Source organism: Telopea speciosissima, chromosome 8 (assembly GCF_018873765.1).
Source record: "Telopea speciosissima isolate NSW1024214 ecotype Mountain lineage chromosome 8, Tspe_v1, whole genome shotgun sequence".
NCBI classification, from domain to species: Eukaryota; Viridiplantae; Streptophyta; class Magnoliopsida; order Proteales; family Proteaceae; genus Telopea; species Telopea speciosissima.
The window spans coordinates 18,652,615-18,674,123 of NC_057923.1; the positions used below are offsets into that span (position 1 = coordinate 18,652,615).

A 21,509-nucleotide genomic window follows, 5' to 3' on the forward strand; every position below is an offset into this window, starting at 1 on the left:
CTTAATGCTTAATTAAGCTGTTTTACACCTCTACTTTAATTATGTGTTCTACATATTGTGTAGAACTCACCTACGCAGTAGAGTACCAACCTAGGGTCCAAAGTCAAAGTACCATTTTGGGTTTGAATCTGTAAAAACTAATGTTCCATTGTGTTTAGAAGGCCTAAAATAGGGTGGATGTCAAGTTTCAAAACCTATCTTGGCCATATGGCCACCGAAACCCACCACCAAGACAAGACGGGAAAAAATACACCAACGCACTGAGATATCACTGAGATCTCAGCAGAACTCGGTTTCATGACCTGGCGAAACCAGGGGCAAAACCAAGTCCTAAAACCTTGTATGAAGGTTGGTCACTGTATTCTATTCAACCAGCAGATGAAGTTGAAGTTTTGAGGTTTTGTTTAACCCCCTTGGAAGTATAATCAATTCCAGGTTTTGGGTTTTTTGAACTTATATTATTTGTTCTTTTTGGAAGCCCGGTTGTGGTACTCTCTGTTTTTCCCTATTTTTTGTTGACATCAATAATTGGCCTGTCTTCAGATCTAACCAGTAGATCAACCCAGATTTCTGGGGTTTTATTACTCATTTCAGGAAGGAAACTCGATCCAGATTGGGGTTCCATCTGACCATCAGATCTGATTTTGTTGATCTTCTCCCAATTTCTGGGTTTATCTTCCCAGATTTTAAGGTTTTTCCCTGCAGTTGCATCAGATTCTGTTTATGTCAACATTATTCTGTGGAATTGTCTTCTCCACTGTTGGTTTGATATCTCCCCAGTTGTGGGAATTATCTTTGCTGATTTGGATTACCCAATTGACTAGTATTGCTGATCGTAAGTTATGGCTGATCCCAAGACAACTGTGGACAATGTTAATGTCCAGATCACCACCATTAAACTCAATGGTGTGGGCAATTATCTTTTATAGGCTCAAGCTGTTAAAAGTATATATCAATGCCAGAGGAAAGTCGAAGTATCTTCATTCTGACCCTCCTTCTGTTGATTCTAAGAACCATCTGAGATGAAAAGTCCATGAAGAACGGATGTGGGAGAATGACACTGTTCTTATCTGGTTGTGGAACAGTATGGATCAGTCAATTGCAGCAAATGTAATGTTTCATTCCATTGCTAAAGGAGTGTGGAATGATCTGAAAATAACTTTTTTCCCAAGAAAAGAGTATCTCCTATATGTATGATCTATGCGATAAACTATTATCTCTCAAGCAGGGGGATAGATCCTTGAATTAGTATTTCAACATTTTTACTAGTATAAGAGAGGAACTCAATATGCATCGCCCTCTCACCACCAATCTGGAACAACTACAACTTCAACAAGAAGAATTTTTTTGTTGCAAAATTTATGGCAGGTTTAATTACTGACAATCAGTATATGAAGACTTAATTGCTTACTGGAAAAAAGGAGTCCTCAGTGAATGAATCTTTTGCACGTCTTCAGCGTATCGTTGCTCCTCCCAGAGCCGATATATTATCCTCTTCCAAAGACGGTTCAGCCCTTGTTCCAGTGGTTATCGAGGTTTCTCTGGGAGAGGGCATGGATCATGGGGTAGTTGTGGCCATAGAGGTACAGGTGGACAGCATAATGACCGACCACCTAGACATTGTACAGTTTGTGGCAAGCCCAATCCCACAGTTGATACTTGTTGGGCTAAGCATGGTAGACCGGACTGAGTTCCTCCCTTAGCTGATGCTACTACTTCTGATGGTACTACCACAAAGATGTCTTCGAGTGACACCAACCTTGCTTCCTCATCCGGCGCTTCTACATCAAGGTCTGTGTCTAGAGATGACTGCAACCATTTGCTCAAGCTTCTTTAGAATCTGGCCATCCACTGACGTCTCTTCCTCTACTGCCACTCTGGCTCACACAGGTACATCCGCTTTCCTTACATCCACATCTTCTACTCCGTGGACCATTGATTCTGGTGCCTCTGCTCATATGACTAGTAAGTTAAACCTGTTGTCTTCGTTTTCAAAAGCATCTAACTCCTCTCCTATCATCCTTGTTGATGGTTCCTCCATTAATGTGACTGATCATGGTATGGCTTCCCCTACTGCATCTATGACCTTGTCTCTTGTTCTTCATGTACCCCAGCTACCATTAAGATTACTTTTTGTTAGTCAACTAACCAAAACTCTTAATTATTATGTCACCTTTCCTTCCTATTGTGTTTTTCAGGATCTTTAGACAAAGAGGATGATTGGTGGCAGGATTGAGCAGGCTGGACTTTATTACCTGCATGGCACTGGACCTTCTATTGTTGCAGCTACTACTACCAGAGTTTCTCCTCTCCAATGGCATTTTCGATGAGGACATTTATCTCTCTCCAAACTTCACAATATAGTTATAAGCTGCAAGTCTGTGTCTCATCTGGAGTGTGAAGCTTATGAGTTAGGGAAACATCATCAATCATCCTTTCCTACTTGTAGTGTGACGCTTATGAATTAGGGAAACATCATATGAGGTCCTTTTTGTGTCAAAAATAGATTAGGGTTTTCTTACTTTGTTACCTTTGTGGATGATTGTTCCCGATTAAATATTTCTTGAAGGATCGTTCTGAATTTGTGCATGTGCTTAAAGATTTTTACAATGAAATAAAGACTCAATTTGGTCTTTCTATTCAGGTTTTCCGTTCTGATAATGGCTAATGTACTTGAGTACACTCAACGTGAAATTTCCGCCTTTTGTTCTGATATGGCATGATTCACCAAACCAGTTGTTCATATACCCTACAACAAAATGGGGTTGTTGAACGCAAAAATAGATACTTATTAGAGATCGCTCAATCTTTGATGATTCATATAAATGTTCCTAGACATTTTTGGTGTGATGCCATACTAACTTCATGTTATTTGATCAATCGGATGCCCTCTTCTGTTTTAGGTAACAAATCACCCTTCTCTATTGTTTTCCTGATGTACTATTGTTTTCTCTACCGCCATGAGTTTTTGCTTGTGTTTGCTTTAATCATGTTTTGCACTCTCAAGTAGATACGTTGGCACCTTGAGCTGTGAAGTGTATTTTTCTTGGTTATTCTCAGACTCAAAAAGGGTAAAGGTCATCAGATTGTTAGCACCGATATTACTTTCTTTGAAGGTACTCCCTACTTTAGTCCTCCCATGACTAATTCACCTTCGGTGGTCGATAATAATTGCCCCCCACCAATTGTATGTACTTGTTCCCTTTGATGATGTTCTAGTTGTCTCTCCTCCTCTGTTGGAAGTCTATCAGCGGCATAAGAGGACGGTGCCACCTCCAGCTGCACAGCCCACCACTCAACCTACTCCTTTGGTTGAGGCTCCCAGTGACTTACCTGTGGTCCTTCATAAAGGTACATGTTCTTGCACACAGAAATCCATGCATACTTATTAAGGATTAATGTTCTATCTCTCACTTACCATCTCCTATCCATAATCTTGCCTACTCCATATCTACTAAATCCATTCCCTAGACTTATAGCATGCATTATCTCATCCCGGGTGGAAAGCAGCTATGAACATAGAAATTGATGCTTTAATTTCTCGCCATGCATGGAACCTGGTGGACTTGCCACCCAGTAAGGATCTTGTATGGTGTCACTGGGTGTATATGATCAAGTACAATCTGGATGATTCTGTTGAAAGGCTTAAGGCCCATTTAATTGCGAAACGCTTTACTTAGGCATATGTCTCAACTCGATCCGGGTTCGTATTTCGCTGGCTATAAATTGGATTGGCTACTTTATCAACTCAACATCAAGAATGTTTGTCTATATGGTGACTTATAGGAGGAGGTCTATATGGAGCAACCTCCAAGGTATGTTGCTCAAGGGGAGAATTCATACAGAGTATGTAAACTATACAAGGCCATTTATGAACTGAAGCAATCACATAGGGCCTGGTTGACAAATTCAACTCCATTGTTACCAAGTGTGGGTTTTCACAATGCTAGTATGATCACTCAGTGTTTGTTCGCCAATGAGGTTCTATGATCACTCAGTGTATGTTGATGACATTATTGTATCTGGCAATGACATAATCGGTATTCCAGATGTAAAAGCTTTTCTACATAAACACTTTCAAATGAATGACTTGGGTTCTCTTAGTTATTTTCTTGGTATTAAGTACTTCAAAGCAATAAAAGTATTAGCCTGTCATTACGGAAATAAGTTTTGGATCTCTTATCTGAAAGTGGTATGCTAGCTTGCAAACCAAATGACACCCCTATGCACCCACATCAAAAGCTTGGCACGGATGATGGTGAAGTATTTGATGATCCATATTGGTACAGAAGATTAGTTGGGAAGCTTATTTATCTGACTGTAACCAGACCTGATTTTTCCTTTGTCGTGGGTGTTATTAGTCAATTTATGCAGATACTGCAGAAAGTTCACTGGGAAGCTACTTGTCGTATCATAAAATACCTAAAGGGCCCCAGGTAAGGGGCTTATTTATCGTCCAACCAAAATGTTGATCTGGTTGGATTAATGTTGATTGGGCCAGTGCCGATGGCGATAGACGGTCTACAACTGGATATTGCACCTTTGTTGGTGGCAATCTTGTCTCCTGGCGCAGCAAAAAGCAGGCTACTGTGGCCAGGTCCAGTGTTGAGGCCGTGTATAGAGCTATAGCTCATACTGCAGCTGAGTTAATGTGGTCGAAGTCACTTCATCAAGAGTTGAGTTTTCCCATTACTCAACCCATGAAGATGTTTTGTGATAATCAGGCTGCTATCTACATTGCCAGCAATCCAATGTTCCACAAATGAACCAAACACATTGAGGTTGATTGCCATTTTGTGCGGGATGCTGTTATGAAGTAGCTGATTGGTACTCCATTTGTTTCATCTGCTGACCCATTGGTGGAGCTGTTTATCAAGTCTCTTTTTGGTCCCCTACCTTTCGGAAGTGTTGTTCCAAGCTGGGCATGAGAGATTTGTATGCTCCAGCTTGAGAGGGAGTGTAAGTTGGCAGTAATAGCGTGCTTGGTGTATTCACGATGGGGAGGAGAGCCCATCGTGATAGGTTATTTAGTTTCCTATTTTGACTTGTGTTACTTAGTAGTTTCCTATTCAGTTTAACTTTCCTTGTTAGATTGTAACACCATAACATTATCTATATATTCAATAGAGTCCAGCAGCATCAACTACACACTGGTTTTGTCGCTGGTTCTGTTGCTGGATCAGCAACTACACTCTATTCTGGTTTTGTTTAAGGCTCTCATCTGTTACACCTGCAATCTGGTTCCCTTCATCTTCATGTTTCTTTTCTTCTTCTTCCTCACCTTCTTTCATTATTTCCCTCCCTGATCCTTATTTACTTCATCGTTTCAATTCTTAGTTCCTGCTACCATCACACTTGTGGTTGAATAAGAGATTGTTAAGCCTATTTATTCCCTAATCCATTGAGTCTGATATTTCTTGGGGTGTTCATACATGAAAGGGCGATCCTGATTGTATAGTTTGAGTTCAGATTACAACCACCGTGGTGAGAACCAGTCCCTCAAACAGAATTGAGTTCAGTTTTACCGCCAAGACAGGTAACAGGTTTCAGTCTTTCAGAGGATATTTAATCAAGCTTTGATTGCTGGATTGGGGGTGGGTTGAGTCGATTCAAGATCCCTACATTAATTACCTAATCCCACAAGTTCAGTTCGATTGATCTTCGTTGGAGAGAGTTCTCTCTTTGAATCAGATCCTGGTTTTCCGCCTTTAGTTCTGCTGCGGGAGGTTGAAGACAACCCCCAAAAACCCCCAGGCTTTATTGGTTTTAACTCCTTTTAATTGCTGAGTTTCAAGTTTACCCCTCCCTTTACCTCTAAGTCCCTCGTGTCCTTATCTTAACTTTAGTTCCTAACCTACCCCTGCTCAATAATTCCTAAACCCATTCATGTCCTTTGCTCTTTAGCTTACCTAGTAAATCCTTGAAAAATCTGGTTTATACAAGTTTTCCATTTCCTTATATTGTTTGGACTTTTGTTGAATCGGGTGAGCCCATAGCAACACCCGGGTTCCGCATCACATGAACGGATGAACCCCACCCTTCTTACACACACAAATATTAAACATGTATGTACATTCATAACTATTAAAATGAACACTTCCAAATTTCCATATTTGTAGTAAAAAAAAACCTGAACAAAGAAAAATAATCAAAATAAAAGATCATTTAACAAAAAAGCCCACCTGGCGGAGGGTCCGAGCAACCAATGCCTCTATCACGGGGCCTCTGTCATCATTCAACAGATGTACCTCATCAATAATCAATAGTTTCACTAGCATCGACAGCGACATATCACTGCTTTTGCGAGTGATCACATCCCATTTCTCTGGAGTTGTAACTATCATCTGAGTGATGTACAGCAAAATAATGAAGCCATTAACATTAGTTCTGCATGCACAGGCAAGTGGAAAAGAAAAACATGGTAAAATAAAGCCAATCAACCTGAGTTTCCTCTAGTTCTTTCCTAGAAAGTTGCATATCTCCAGTAAGCTCTCTCACAGCCAAATTCAACGGAGATAAACGATGGCTAAATGTCGATGTGACCTCAGCAGCGAGTGCCTGAAGAGCACATGAACAGGAATTAGTAGTTCCCTGACATAAACCTAATCTGAAATGGCTATTAAAATGTAGATGAGTGGTACCTTCATAGGAGCAACATAAACTATTTTAAATTCATCTTTATGTAAAAACCCATCCTTAAAGTGCTGCCCAATCTGCAAGACAATGTACTCTTCATTTTTTCATTGAAACACCTTGATATGTACTCAGGGAAATTCATTAAATCCACACTCTATGAGAACTCACAACCGAAATATTTCGACCAAAACAATCGGTACAATTTTCTCTGCAAGTTTTGATGACAGGTTTCGAGGGCCAAATGGTCAAATTAGGTCCTGAAACTTCTAGGAAACCCTATTTTAGACCCTCTAAACATAGTGGAACCCTTGCATTTTTAAAAATCACACCCAAAATGGTAGTTTGACTTTGGACCATAGGATGGTAATGTATGCTGAATAAATTCTCTAATATGGCTTATTCCACACAATGTTTAGTACTAGAACACAAGTAATTCAATGAAACAACTTAAATATGCATTAGGAATGCATGACATAAAATTATAAACCACTACATAAGTCATACATCTTACATGGTTCATTACAAAGAGTCAAATATATCGAAGTCAACAATACAAGCAAATTGCCCCTATGCCCATCTAGAGTCCTAGACTCCTAGTACCAGTGTACCACATCGTGTTCCAGACAGGTTCAAAACCACTAGAATGTTGCTGCTGCTGCTGCTGCTGCCAAATCAAGTTATCTTCTGACTGTACAGCAGTGATTTGGCCAAGAAAGCACAAAAAATGAGTTTTCCAAGCTTCACTGCCGAAACCAGACGAAATGAGTTTACGTATTTATAGTATAGCAAAATTAATGTTTTGGTAGAAATTTCGGTGAAATGAAAGTTTGGACCGAATGTGACCAAAACCTCGTGATTTCAGTCGAAATATGTACATTTTTTAGTGTAGCTTCATATTTTGACTGGTGTCTCTCTCTTGGACTCTCGCTCTCACACGACTCTCTCGCTCTCGGTAACAGTCAGATTTTCCGGCAGAGAGACCGGTGAGCCCCTTGCTCCCCCTTCTCTCTCGCTCTCATTTCAGGTGGTTAAGACGGCTTTCTCACCGATCTGCACATCCTCTAAAACCCCACCGCTGTAACGGTCGCCAACATTTAGGATCTACGAAGCTGCATCTCCTGTGGTGCTACCTTGTGAAGCCCTCGATTCTCCCTGATCCAGGTACGTAACCCCCCACTCTTTGATTCCCCCTCTTCATAAACTCCCTATCTCCCTCTTACAAACCACGATTATCCTTTTGCCTCTGTCTCTCCCTCGTTCTTTTCGATTCTCCCTTTCTCACCCCTGCCACGATTCTTCCCTTTCCCCTCCCTCTTTGATTCTGTCTTTACCTCAGATCAACAACCTCCTTTCACCCCCTACCACGATCCCCCAAACCCCTTTACCACGACCCCTTCATATTCTCTCTCGCACTCCTCACAACCTCACAACTATCTCACAGTCCTTCTCAAAGCCATCCACACCCAACCCTCTCATTCTGCCACTAACACCCCACTCACCTACACCAATTGTCACTTTTCTCCTATTTCAGACCACTTTCCCACAGCCACTGACACTACTCTCTCTTTTCCATCCCACGACTCCCACTCACAGCCATTCCCTGTGAGTTTACCCTCTCACGACTCCCTCACAGCCATTCCCTGGGATTTTGCCACCCGACTCTCACAGCCACTCACACCCACGATTCCCCTCCCACAGCCTCATTTTCTCACCTTCCACCTCTTTTCGGGACCGTGCAGACAGCCCCACTTCCCATAACACCCTGAACATCCTGGCTGCAACACCGGTGCTGGTAACCCACTGCCTCGTGAAGCTCATTAATCGATTATTCAGTTAGTTACGTATAGTACATTACGTTGGTAAGATTCTTCGGCTCCTTCGAGTGGAGGGCACTTGGTTACTCTAGTTTCTTTTGCAGCATTAACCTCTATTTTTCGTGTTGAGTTTGTCGAGGATGCAGATAGCTACCCTGTAACTCTATCTATGACTTATTTCTTAACACTTAGCATTGTGTCTTGTTTGTTAAAAGTACTTACATTTCGAGTATTACTGTGGTTAGTTTGTTACTTCTTGAGCTGTTTACCAATAACTTGTATTTGTTTATTTGTGAATTGACTATTTGTGGGCCGCTATATTTCTGGTGAACTGCTAGTAGCCCTTTACTTTTATTCGTTTTCATTTTGTTTTGATATCTACTTAATCTGCTTCTCTAAGTTGATTATATTTTATTCATTAGATCTCATCTCATTAGCACTTTTATATTTTATTTGTATAGTGTTTATAATTATATCTGTGACCTGTAGCGATAACTTCTCTTTATGTCTTGTTGTCATATCTGTTCTACATTGCCAATAATCTGATCTACTTGGTGTACTTTACTTTATCATCATTAATTGTTTAGTTTCAGCACGAAGGTTCCAGCCTTGTGCATTGCTTTACTTGTTTATGCACCATCTTGCCTACCTATTGTGTGCCTTTAATGCTTTAAGTGTGCCCTTGCCTTTCTTCACTTTGTACTTACTTTTCTAGTTTTTATATATGTAGTATATATTTTCTTATAGTGGTGCGTCAGGTCGGCAGCCAGCACTTTAATATATTCCGCCAATCACCTTTTGCATGGATCCTCTTGCTTTTTGATTTATTTTCTCTTGTTCTCATGTCTCTATGTCCTCTTTTTACTAGGGCATCCACCGTAAGCGACGCCCTGTATCAACGCTCGAGTGCGGTGATAAGTAGCCAAGGGCAAGTGAGAGGAACTTTTCCAGCCCAGAATCATAGGATTAGAATAGCTTCTTGGAACATTGGATCCTTAACGGGTAAGAGCCTGGAGTTGGTAGCTGTCATGAAGAGACGAAGAATTAATATCAAATGTATTCAAGAGACATGATGGAAGGGTAACAAAGATGTTCGATGACTTCAAACTTTGGTATTCGGGAGACCTCAGTAACAGAAGCGGAGTGAACATATTGGTGGACAAAGATTTAATAAACGACATAGTAGAGGTCAAAAGAATGGGCAACAGGATTATGTCCATCAAACTAGTATTGGAGAAAGAGTGATGCAGATTCATCACCAAATAGGGCTTGTTTCATTGGGAATAAGTCTAGGGTTGGGTTACATACATGTTGGGCCTCTGATCCTATGGGTTTCTAATGTAATAGGCCACTTTTATGGGCCTAAAATATGGGTAAATAGGTTGCATACGGGATTAGCTCCCATACTTAGCTTTTTATTTGGTGTTTTAAATTGAAATGGTTCAACCAATGGTTCAATTTAAGTGATTTTAGTAGTTTTCTTTTAAGTATTTAAGTCGGGTTGGATTAAGACTCTATTTTGAGTCTATTTCAGTTTCCTAGTCGGTTTAAGTTACCTAATAGGTTAGGGATAGGGTTAGGCCTTTCCTTTTTAGTGTCTAAGTCTATTTTTGAGTCTTCTATATAAGTTTGTAAGGGAGGCCAGCATTGGAGACGAATTTGATTAATAAAAACTCAGCTTTATGCTTGCTGCCTTTGTTGTTGCTGTTGCTACTTGAGAGTGTTGCATCCTTGTGAGTTTATCAAGGTGGAAGGGATTGGTGGATCTCCAATCGACTCCTTGCATCGAGAAGATCGGGAGAGTTGCTACTTATCTCCTTGCATCATGAAGATCGGGAGATCCCATTGTTCATCTTCAAAGCTGCTGCAATTGAAGATCAGTGTTCAAGTAAGTACTTTACAGTTTCAGCAATCACCCTTCTTCTCCTAATCCTCTAAACCCGGCCCCATCAATCCCCATTGTCAGTACTCAATCATTACTATTTTCCTCATCCACCATTAATACCATAGATCCATTAGAACCCTAAAACCTGCAAGTATTCTTCTTCCCTCCTAGAAGGTCATATGCAAGGTGATTTTCGTGAGAATTCTGCCCAGCCAAATCTAACCGTTAGAACCTGCTAAAAATTTGAACGAATCTTCCTCAAACCCTAAGAGAGACTCGATTCAAATTTCAGCACCATCAACCCAGACGATTGTCTGAAGTTACAATTTTACCCTTCTCTCCTACTTCTACTAGGAAACCTCCATAACTTCAAATCTGTCCATCAGTTTCAAACCTAACTTCCATCGAACATCCCTCCCTACACTCGATCCAAGTTTCAGCCCCAAACTCCCACTCTAACCCCTTCATCTCCTTGCTCCATTAAAACCCAAACCCAAAACCCTAAAATTCAATTCTGCCCAAAATTGCAGAATTTCAAAAACTCATCCAAACCTTAACCTTTTTATACCATATTGACCCCCTAGACCTGCCCATTAATACCCTATAAACCCCTTTCCCAATATCCAACCCTAATCCTAGGAATTGACCTAAACCCTAGTGCTGTCCATTCGAACCAGTAGCCCCTTTTGTTATTTGATCCTATTGTTTGGCTCCTAGTAGGTCTCCTACCTATCTAGGACTACATTAAAGAGGTTGTCAATATTGTTTGCGCTTATGCACCCCAAGTAGGATTGGATGAAAGTAGTAAGCACCTTTTCTGGGAACTCATGGATGATTTAATATAAGGTTTTGGCCAGGATGAATCAATTATCATTGGAGGTGACTCGGACAGACATGTTGGGAGTAACCGTAGAGGTTATGAAGGGGTACATGAAGGTTTCGGGGTTGGAGAGAGGAACGAGGAAGGGACCTCAATCCTAGACTTGGCGGTAGCTTATGATATTCCCATTGTGAACATCTTCTTAAGAAGAGAGGAGCATTTAGTTACCTATAAAAGTGGGAACCATGCCAGACAAATAGACTTCTTCCTTACAAGAAGGACAGATAGAACAATGTGTAAGGATTGTAAGGTTATCCCTGGAAAGAGCTTAACCACTCAACACAGACTGGTGATCCTGAATATGTACCTCAGTGCTCAGAAGAGTAGGAGGAAGGAACCTATGTACCCTAAGATAAGGTGGTGGAGATTAAAGGGGGAGTCTTTTAAGGAATTTTACTGATATTGTGGTCTAACAAGGAAAGTGGAACTTTGAGGGAGACACCAATATGATGTGGAACAAGATGATGACCTAAATTAAGAGGGTGGCCAAAGATGTGCTAGGGGAAGCAAAGGGTAGTCGCCAGGTCCCCAGGGAGACTTGGTGGTGGAATGATGAGGTCCAAACAGCCATTAAGACCAAGAAAGAGTGTTTTAAGACTTGGCAAAGGACTAAAGAAGTAGAGGATAAAAAGAGATATATTGATGCACGAAACGAAGCTAGGAAGATTATGGGGTTGGCTAGGACGAAGAAATATGAGGATCTCTATACCAACCTACACAGTAAAGAAGGAGAAAAGGCTATTTATAAGATAGCTAAGATGAGAGAAAGGAAGACTAGAGATTTTGATCAGGTGAGGTGCATCAAGAGTGCTGATGGAAGAGTGTTGGTGAGAGATGAGGACATTGTGAAGAGATGGGATAAGTATATTTGTGACCTACTAAATGGAGATAGGTCGAGTAGAAATTACCCGGACGATTACATTTTTCAGCCAGACGCCACACGTCATAGATACGTAAGAAAGATTAGTGTGCGGAAACTAATGAAGCCTTAAGAAAGATGAAAGTAGGCAAGACCCCAAGCTCAGATGAGATTCCAACAGAAGTGTGAAAAACCCTTGGAGGTTATGGTGTTTATTGGTTAACCAATTTGTTTAACAGGATTTTGAACACAAGGAAGATGTCAGATGAGTGGCGGAGGAGCATTGTAGTCCCGATCTACAAAAATAAAGGTGATATCCAAAGTTGCAACAACTATAGAAGAATTAAGCTTATGTGTTACACAATAAAACTTTGGGAGAAGGTTATGGTAGAAACCGCTTGCCCTAAAAGGCCGACTTTGTAGGAAAGGGAGGAAACAATATGTATATCATACAGGAGCTCTAACACGGTGGACTATCCAAAGGGGGACACGGGTGGATAAATAATTTTTTTAAACCTGCTCGCTCCCAGAAAGACTTGATACCGTGACCCCTGCCTGCTCTGATAACATGTTAACAGATTCATAATTAGAGTAAAGCTTGGATGATTAATGATCACCCCAAGCTCTTTATTTATATCATTGAAAATAGAGGACAGAATTACAAATAAGCAATGTGGGACAAAAACCCACATAATAGAAACAAGAAAGTGTCCAGAATACCCCTACGGTTCTAACACTCCTCCTCAAGCTAGACCAAATAAGTCAATCATACCCAACTTGACTAGGTTAGGATGGAACAACTTCCCAGACAATCCCTTCGTGAAAATATCAGCAACCTGATCAGTAAACTTCACAAAAGGAATAGAAATCAACCCTTCTTCCAACTTCTCCTTAATGAAATGTCTGTCCACTTCAACATGCTTGGTGCGATCATGCTGTACCGGATTGTGTGCAATGCTGATTGCAGCTTTGTTGTCCCCCAGTACAACATCATAGGAAGGTTAACAGGAACACCAAGGTCTTGTAGCAAGCCTTTCAGCCAAAGTAACTCACAAATGCCCTGTGCCATAACACGAAACTCTGCTTCAGCACTAGAACGAGAAACCATATTCTGCTTCTTACTATGCCAGGTGACAAGATTGCCTCCTACAAAAGAACAATACCCAGAGATAGACTTCCGATCTGCAGAACCAGCCCAGTCAGCATCAGTATATGCCTTTATCCATAGGTGACCATGAGGAGACAAAAGAATGCCTTTTCTAGGAGCTGACTTCAAGTAGCGAAGAATTCGAAGAACAGCCACCATATGAGAAGAATAGGGGTCATGCATTAACTGACTCACAGTACTCACAGCAACAGCAATATCTGGACGTGTGTGTGAGAGATAAATCGGCTTCCCCACTAGTCTTTGGTACCAGCCTTTATCAACAGGTTCACCCTCCTTTTCTTTGAGACGGATAGTAGCCTCCATAGGAGTATCTGAAGGGTGACACCCTAACAAACCAGTTTCAGACAACAAGTCTAGGACATACTTCCTTTGGGAGAGAAAGATGCCTTTGGAAGATCAGGTAACCTCAATCCCAAGAAAGTACCGTAACTTCCCTAGATCTTTAATCTCAAACTCCGGCCCAATAAACTTCTTCAACCGGCTGATCTCATCACCATTGTTGCCAGTAACCACAATGTCATCCACATAGACTAAAAACAGTGAGTTTTTCACCAGCCCTCTTTATAAAGAGAGTGTGATCAGCATTACTGCTTATAGCCCACAGAAATCATGGCCTTGTAAAACCGACCAAACCATGCTCGAGGTGATTGCTTCAGCCCATAAAGTGCTCGTTTCAACTTGCACACTTTACCTTTATTATTGTCAGAAGAAAACCCTGGTGGGATATCCATGTACACCTCCTCACCAAGCTCTCCATTTAAGAAGGCATTTTTCACATCCAGCTGTTGTAGATCCCATCCAAGATTGACTGCACAAGATAGCAAAACCCGAACTGTATTCAACTTTACAACAGAGGCAAAGGTCTCCAGGTAGTCAATCCCATATGTCTGAGTGAAGCCCTTTGCAACCAAATGTGCCTTATATCGATCCAGAGTCCCATCAACCTTCTGTTCGACCACAAACACCGACTTACATTCCACTGGTTTTTTCCCTAGAGGAAGGACTATAAGATCCCAAGTATTATTCCTTTTTAAAACATTCATTTCTTCCAACATAGCTGCCTTCCACTTTCCATCTGTATAAATTTCCTGCCAATTTCTAGGAATAGAAACAGAAGAAAGAGAGGACACAAATGCACGAAACGACGGAGAAAGAGAACTATAAGAAACAAAATGAGAAATTGGATGCAGGGTGCCAGTCCTAGTACCTTTGCGATGAGCAATAGGTAGGTCGGAAGGAGAGGTCTCATCAGGAAGAGAAGGAGCTGGATCCTGAGCCGGCAATTGGATAGGGATTGGTGTCACAGTGGATTGTTGTTGCCCTTTTTTAGAACATCTCTTTGCGTAGGTTATGGTATTAGAGTTGTCAATCCTCTTCTGAAAGTCACTGATGGTTCTCTGGACCGGAGCCAACTCCCCCTGACTAGGAATATCACCACCATTATTTCCTACAAGCTCCCCCTGTAAAGGAACCCCTTCAGATGAGGGGGCATCAACCAAAGAAGATGGTGCAGCAGCCATAGGAGATGGGGCAGCAGCTATATGAGAAACTTCAAGGGGAGGAAACACAGACACATCTTCACTAGAACTAGAACTCTCCCCCTGAAGATGTGGGGATTTATAATAGGGAAGACTCTCATGAAAAATAACATCCATATTGACCAGAGTACGACAGGAAGAGGGGTGGTAACACTTATAACCTTTCTGGGTGGGAGAGTAACCCAAAAAGATACACCGCAACCCACGAGAGTCATGTTTGACAGGAGATTTCGTATCCCTGGCATAGCACACACAACCAAACACCTTGGAAGGAACCACAAAGGTGGAACTCCCATGTAAAATGCATAGTACTAAAACTCGCGAAATTTAGGTCGAGATATCGAATATTTCAAGTATCTCGATCTGTCCGAAACAAAACGCAAGTCCGATATGAAAAAATGCAAATTTCGAATATTTTGGAAATTTGATCATCTCATTTCGGAAATCTCGGTAATTTCGGTCATTTGTTTCGAAAATTTTGGAAATCTCGGTCATTTTTGGCATTTTACACCCACATAAAAATACCATATTTCGACGAAATTTCGGTATCTCGAAAATTTCGGTCAAACCGAAACACCGAAACGAAACGAGATTTAGTACCATGGTAAAACGTCAGCCGGATTGCGGGAGTCAAGAACACGGGAAGGCAACCGATTAATGAGATAGGTTGCAGTGAGAACAGCATCCCCCCAATATTGGGAGGGAACATGGTGCGAAAACATCAACGGCCTGGCCATTTCCAACAAGTGTAGGTTCTTCCTTTCAGCCACACCATTTTGGGCGGAGGTATCAACACAACTAGTCTGGTGAATAATTCCATGATTAGCAAAATATTTTTGAAATTGAGTTTCCCGATACTCAATGCTATTATCACTTCTCAAAACCTTGAGAGTAGTCTAGAACTGAGTTTGAACCATTTTATGAAAATGTTGAAAACAAGAAAAAAACTTGACTTTTGGTGTGCATAAGATAAACCCATGTGTGTCTAGAATGACAATCGATAAAAGAAACAGGCCAACGATGATCGGAAAGGGAAGTCTTACGACTAGGACCCCAAACCTCAGAATGTACCAATTGAAAAGGTGAAGAATTCCTTTTATTTGAAATGGAATAAGCTGAAATTGTCTATTTGGCCAGAACACAAGCCTCACAAAAAAAATCGGTCTTATCACATTTTGTGACCAAAATAAAAAATAAAGATGCTAAAATCCCTAATGGAGGATGACCTAATCTAGAGTGCCACTGGTAAATTCAGAAGAGACCAAGGAGTTCTGATGTGGAGATGGTAATGGGGGTGGAGTGAGACGACCGTCATCAATTAGATACAAGCCATCATGCACTTTACCTAATTCAATCGTCTTCCCAGAGGTCAGATCCTGAACAACACAATGTGAAGGAAAAAAGGTTACTTTACAGTTAAGATCACGAGTAATATTACTAATCGAAAGAAGGTTAGTAGTAAAATTAGGAATATGCATAATAGAAGACAAAGAAAGAGAGGAAGTGCAGTTGATGATTCATTTTCCAGAGATGGAAGAAAGGGAACCATCAGCTACTTTGACTTTGTCTTTCCCAGAAGTGGGAGAATAACAATATAATAAACTAGAGGACCCAGTCATGTGATCTGTAGCTCCAGAATCAATGATCCAAGGATGGGAAGCTACAAATACACAGTGACCAGCAAATGAAATACGTGACCAAGCAAAGTTTGAACCTGAAGGAGAAGGTGAATTGGCAGTAGCTGATGTAGTACAGGACAGCAGCAGCGGAAGACTTGAGCACATGTAGGAATGCCTGTAGATCCTCCTGAGATAGGCCAGTGTCAGTAGTAGGGGTTGCAGCAACAGACTCAGAGTGATTGGCCTTCTTGTTTGATTTCTTCTTGGCAGCCCGTTTGGCTTTAAAGTCAACTGGTTTCCCATGAAGTTTCCAACATTTGTCATTGGTGTGGTAGGGCTTATTACAATGCTCACAAGTGACAATGCCCTTGGTAGAACCATCACCAAAAGGGGAGGAACCAACAGTCAGAGGAATAGCCGTGAAAGCAGTCTGGATAGCAGATCTCTCAGTAGGTGGAGGATGGAGCATGGCAGCCCTACGGTTCTCTTCAGAGGAGACCAAAGCATAGGATTGTTCAAGTATGGGAAAAGGAGAGTGGCCCAACATTTGAACTCTAATCCGATCATAATCCACATTTAATCCAGCCAAGAAGTCATAGACCCGTATCTTATCAACATGCTTCTTGTAAGAGGCAATATCACTAGGAGTAGAAGGACAGTAATTAGAAAAATGGTCCAACTGTTGCCAAAGGCTGCGAAGAGTAGCATAGTACTTGGAGACAGTCAATTCCCCTTGAGTGGTATGAAGGACCTTCTTCCGGAATTCATATACCTGGGCATCATTGCCAAGCTGTCCATATGTTTCCTTGCAAGGAGACCATATCTGAGCAGCATTATCAAGAAGAAGAAATCCACCCACAAGGTCCAATTGCATGGAGCCAATCAGATAAGACATGAGAATACCATTATTGGAGATCCACCTGGTCAGCAAAGGGCCAGCTTCAGTTGGCATGACAGTAGTGCCATCAATATGGCCAGTAAGCCCACGGCCAACAATGGCAAAGTAGGCAGAGCGAGACCATATCAGGTAATTGCTCACATCCAGTTTGATAGGATTAGGAAGAAGATCACAGGTGTCATTCCTACTGTACCCATTATCAGTAGAAGTACCAATAGAGACTTCAGAGTCACCCATAAGTGCAGCAGAGAAACCCAAATCGCAGAGTGGGGCTGTTGTGAAGAGAACCCCAACAAATACTTCAAGAGAATGGCCAGAAATTGGTGGAGGGACCTTTGGTATGATAATAATAAGTGTCTCCAAAAATCAGCAGCAACAGAGACTCAAATCCCTGAGATCGATTTTTTCAGGGTTTTGACAAAAACCCTGCTTGTGGTGAGATCGATGTAGGGAGAGAAGCCTTCAAAAAAAAACACTGGATTGAGCTGAAACTTGGCTCGAGTGTGGGTCTAGAAGGGCCTAAGCAATCCTCCAAATATCAGCACCAACAGAGGACAGCAGCTCCTAGATCGATATTTGTCAGGGTTTTAAAAAAACCCTGTTTTTTGAGAAATCGATCTAAGAGGTTTTCAAGGCAGATCTGAAACAGGAACTTATTCAACAAAGGAGCCTGCTACAGTTCTTGATCTTCAATAAGGGAGATTGGTTCCTTATACTTGAGGTGGAATCAATCCAAATATGTGAAGCTTCAAATATCGTAGCCAGGGTGTTGTAGATATCGAACAGAATTATTTAACCATGGAATGAGGTGAGAAAGGGCAGCAGCTGGATCTATGGATCACCTCATCAGTGCTGCCCTATTGGAGAATAGAAAACAAAAGAAGAAAAGAGAGAAGAGAAGAGGAGAGAGAGAGAAGAAGCAGAAATTAGAAGGTAGGGGACCCTAATTTAAAACCTGCTCTGATGCCATGTAGAAACTGCTTCCTCTAAAAGGCCAACCTTGTAGGAAAGGGAGAAAACAATATGTATATCATACAAGAGCTCTAATACGGCGGACTATCCAAAGGGGGACACGGGTGGATAAATAACTTTTTAACAGTTATTGAAACTCGTTTAAGAAGAGAGACTCATATCTCGGTGAACCAATTTGGCTTTATGGCAGGTAGATCAATGACTGAAGCTGTCTACTTATTGAGGAGGCTCATGGAAAGATATAGAGAAAGCAAGAAGGATCTCCATATGGTCTTTATTGACTTATGTGCTAGTAAGGAGAGGAGTTTCTAGCAAATATGTGGATGTTATTAAAGATATGTAAGAGGGCATGGTGACTACTGTGAGATCTGTGGGAGGTCAGGGAAGGGAATTCCAAATTACGATTGGGCTACACCAGGGATCAGCCTTAAGCCCATATCTATTCGTGCTTATCATGTACGATCTAACGAAGAACATTTAAGATGAGATCCCGTGGTGTATGCTCTTTGCTGATGATATCGTTTTGGTGGATGAGACAAAAGAAGGGATTAACTCTAAGTTAGAGCTTTGGAGGTCAACCTTGGAAAATGGCGGGAATTGAGGATAAAGAGATACCACAAAGTGACTATTTTAGATATTTCGGGCCAATCATAAGATTCCTCTCTCTCTCTCTCGAACTCAGTTTTCCTTGCTGTGTTTGGATCCATGTAGCCGACCCCATTCAGTTGGGATAAGGCTGAGTTTGTTTTTGTTGTTGTTGTTGTATTGGATTTCATTTCGAGCTTTTGCGAAACTGAAATATTTTCCAGATTTCGCGGATTTTCAGCTTAACATACCATGCTTATAAATCCTTTTTAGTACGAAATGGTAAATTCAAAGGATCCTAGTAAAATTAAATGCAACATTTAAGATGCTGGTATCAAAGAACGTACTGTGCACCCATGGATAGTACAAATGGTAAGGTTTACCATCGACAGAATGCAGCTATAAGTACTGTAAATCATTGTCTTCAAAAGGTTGATAATTCCAAAAAAGAAAATAAGCAGAAACTGGTACATTCATACAGACAAAATAGATAAATCACATTTCCAGTTACATTTTCACACATAAGATAAGAAGCTGTTAAACAACATATGAAGTGCAATGTGTGTTTAGGAATGTGTATCAAGGAAATAAAACTTTAATATGATATATGAGATGGAATTAATTTCATTTAAATTAAAGAGGGAGAGGAAAGAGGTTCATCACAAAGGAGTAGAGAGTACGCCCACCAAATGCATACCTCATGCAGAATGGCAATCATAGCTATATTTGTCTTGCCAGCTCCCGTTGGAGCACAAACCTGTAAAAACATTCAATAAGCGCACCAGAGAAAATGCAAAAGCAAGGTCATATTGCCTACCTTTTATATAAATATCATCAAAAGTAAGAAGCTGACCAGTATATTCTCATTAGTGTGATAAGTTGCTTGGAATATCCGGCTCTGAACCCGGTTCAGAGATTTGTAACCATGGAAAGCAGCCTGAGCAAAGTCATCTAACTCTTTTATCTCAATCTAACAACCAAAAGCACAGCAGAAACTACAATTAGAGATATTCAAGCTTTACCAATCAAGTTACACCAGAATTTACCATAGCAAAATGGTTACTGTGCTTTTAACTTTAACAACTAAAAGTAACCATCTAAAAGAGAACGAAATTTGGATGCATCAGAGATAATGTTAAAAAGGAAATAACATTATTCTAATATTTTAGGTTGTATAACTGAATGTCAATCAAAGTCAGAACGGGCTTCTGCAGGGATCATCTCACAACTAGAGAAGAGAGGGCCAAAGAAGCTTGGAGGTTCAAAGAGAGCAATGAATCGGGTCAGGGTCGGCTGTAAATGTTTTAAACCTGCCTGTTAGCCATCCCTACCTTGAAGAACAAGATAGTAACAAAGAAAACCAAAAAATTGCTAACATTGTACTTGGTATAAAAGTATATAAATATACGCAATAGGCAATTGTGAAACTCCAAGTGTCTAAGAGGTAATCCAACAACTCTATTGCCTGCAAGTAATGAACTGATAGGTCATTATCACACCCCTATTTCTCATTCATAAAATAGAGTAACCAACAAGCATTAATCCATATATTTGTCTACCCCAACAAAAGGCAGCAATCTACAGGCAGAGAAACTAGCAGACTACTTATTAGAACCAAACAATAACTTTGCACAGCAAATAGAAGTTACCAGTTTCTCCCCAGGTTTCATTGGTGCTGTTGGTGTAGGAGGAATACGGACTTCCAGATACCCCTTACAGTGCTTCCTCACAGTTCCCTCAGGAAGAGAAGTAACTGACAAGGATTCACCACTTCCAACCAAATCATCAAAAGGACTTTTTTTCTCACTTGCTTTGAGTAAAGAAGAAAAATCTCCCACAGATAAGTCATTCTCAGTCCCATGTTCTGACCCACGCCTATGCCGTTTTTCCTCTTTGCGCCGAAGCTTATCAATTTGCTTCTCGGATTCAGTTTGAATTGTGACCTAGACATGGTGATGAGTGATCTCACGATGGTCTAATTGAACTTACAGATGAAAAGAGCTGATATGTTAACAAGAATAATCAATAAATGTAAAATCCATTAACCTGAGTCCCATAGCTAGGCATCCGGGGTTGAAGATTTGAGGTTGACTTCTCAGATTTTTGCATAAGCAACCCATGATGGATGGCATCAACAAGTTCCTTTCGATGCTGCAAAAACAATAAAAAAATATAATTTCAGAAACAAGAAAAACACATTCCTTAAAGTGCATGAGAAGTTTGAAGTACAATAGCAACAAATCACTTCAGACAACTAAAACAAGAATAGCCTCAATGGTAAAACCATTAATTCCGATTCACTGGTTTTATGGCAATTAATGGTTTAGAACGGAACAAGGGAATGAGAATGAGAACGCCGTAATCTTTAAACCACCAAAGACTTCTAACATTTCAGCTAAAATAAGATCAAAAGTTTAACACCGTTAGAGTACATAGCAATTAGCTGGTGACGCCGTGAAGGGAACTTTCTATTTTTTTCTTTTTTGGATAGCTCAGCTGGGAAAGATCATGAACAAAACAAATAAAAATTAAAAATAAGAATACGAGAATTACATGAAAAGTATAGAATTCTCCATGATCCTTACCAACAGGAGATCTTGAACTGTTTCAAAGGCACTATCCCCAACAAGGTCCAATAAGTCGCCAGCTATCTTA

The 21,509-nt window shown here is 40.8% G+C and overlaps 1 protein-coding gene across 1 annotated transcript in view; it reads right to left on the reverse strand.

Annotated features, from left to right (window-relative positions):
• Positions 1-21,509, reverse strand: part of LOC122670668 (DExH-box ATP-dependent RNA helicase DExH14) — a 178,437-nt gene that overhangs the window by 155,550 nt on the left and 1,378 nt on the right. The window contains exons 5-12 of the mRNA XM_043867628.1: positions 21,440-21,505; positions 20,901-21,005; positions 20,504-20,797; positions 19,708-19,824; positions 19,552-19,611; positions 6,642-6,713; positions 6,442-6,558; positions 6,183-6,344 (exon numbers count right to left, since the gene is read on the reverse strand). Coding sequence (XP_043723563.1) covers positions 6,183-6,344; positions 6,442-6,558; positions 6,642-6,713; positions 19,552-19,611; positions 19,708-19,824; positions 20,504-20,797; positions 20,901-21,005; positions 21,440-21,505 — 993 coding nt within the window. The remainder of the gene's footprint in view (positions 1-6,182; positions 6,345-6,441; positions 6,559-6,641; positions 6,714-19,551; positions 19,612-19,707; positions 19,825-20,503; positions 20,798-20,900; positions 21,006-21,439; positions 21,506-21,509) is intronic.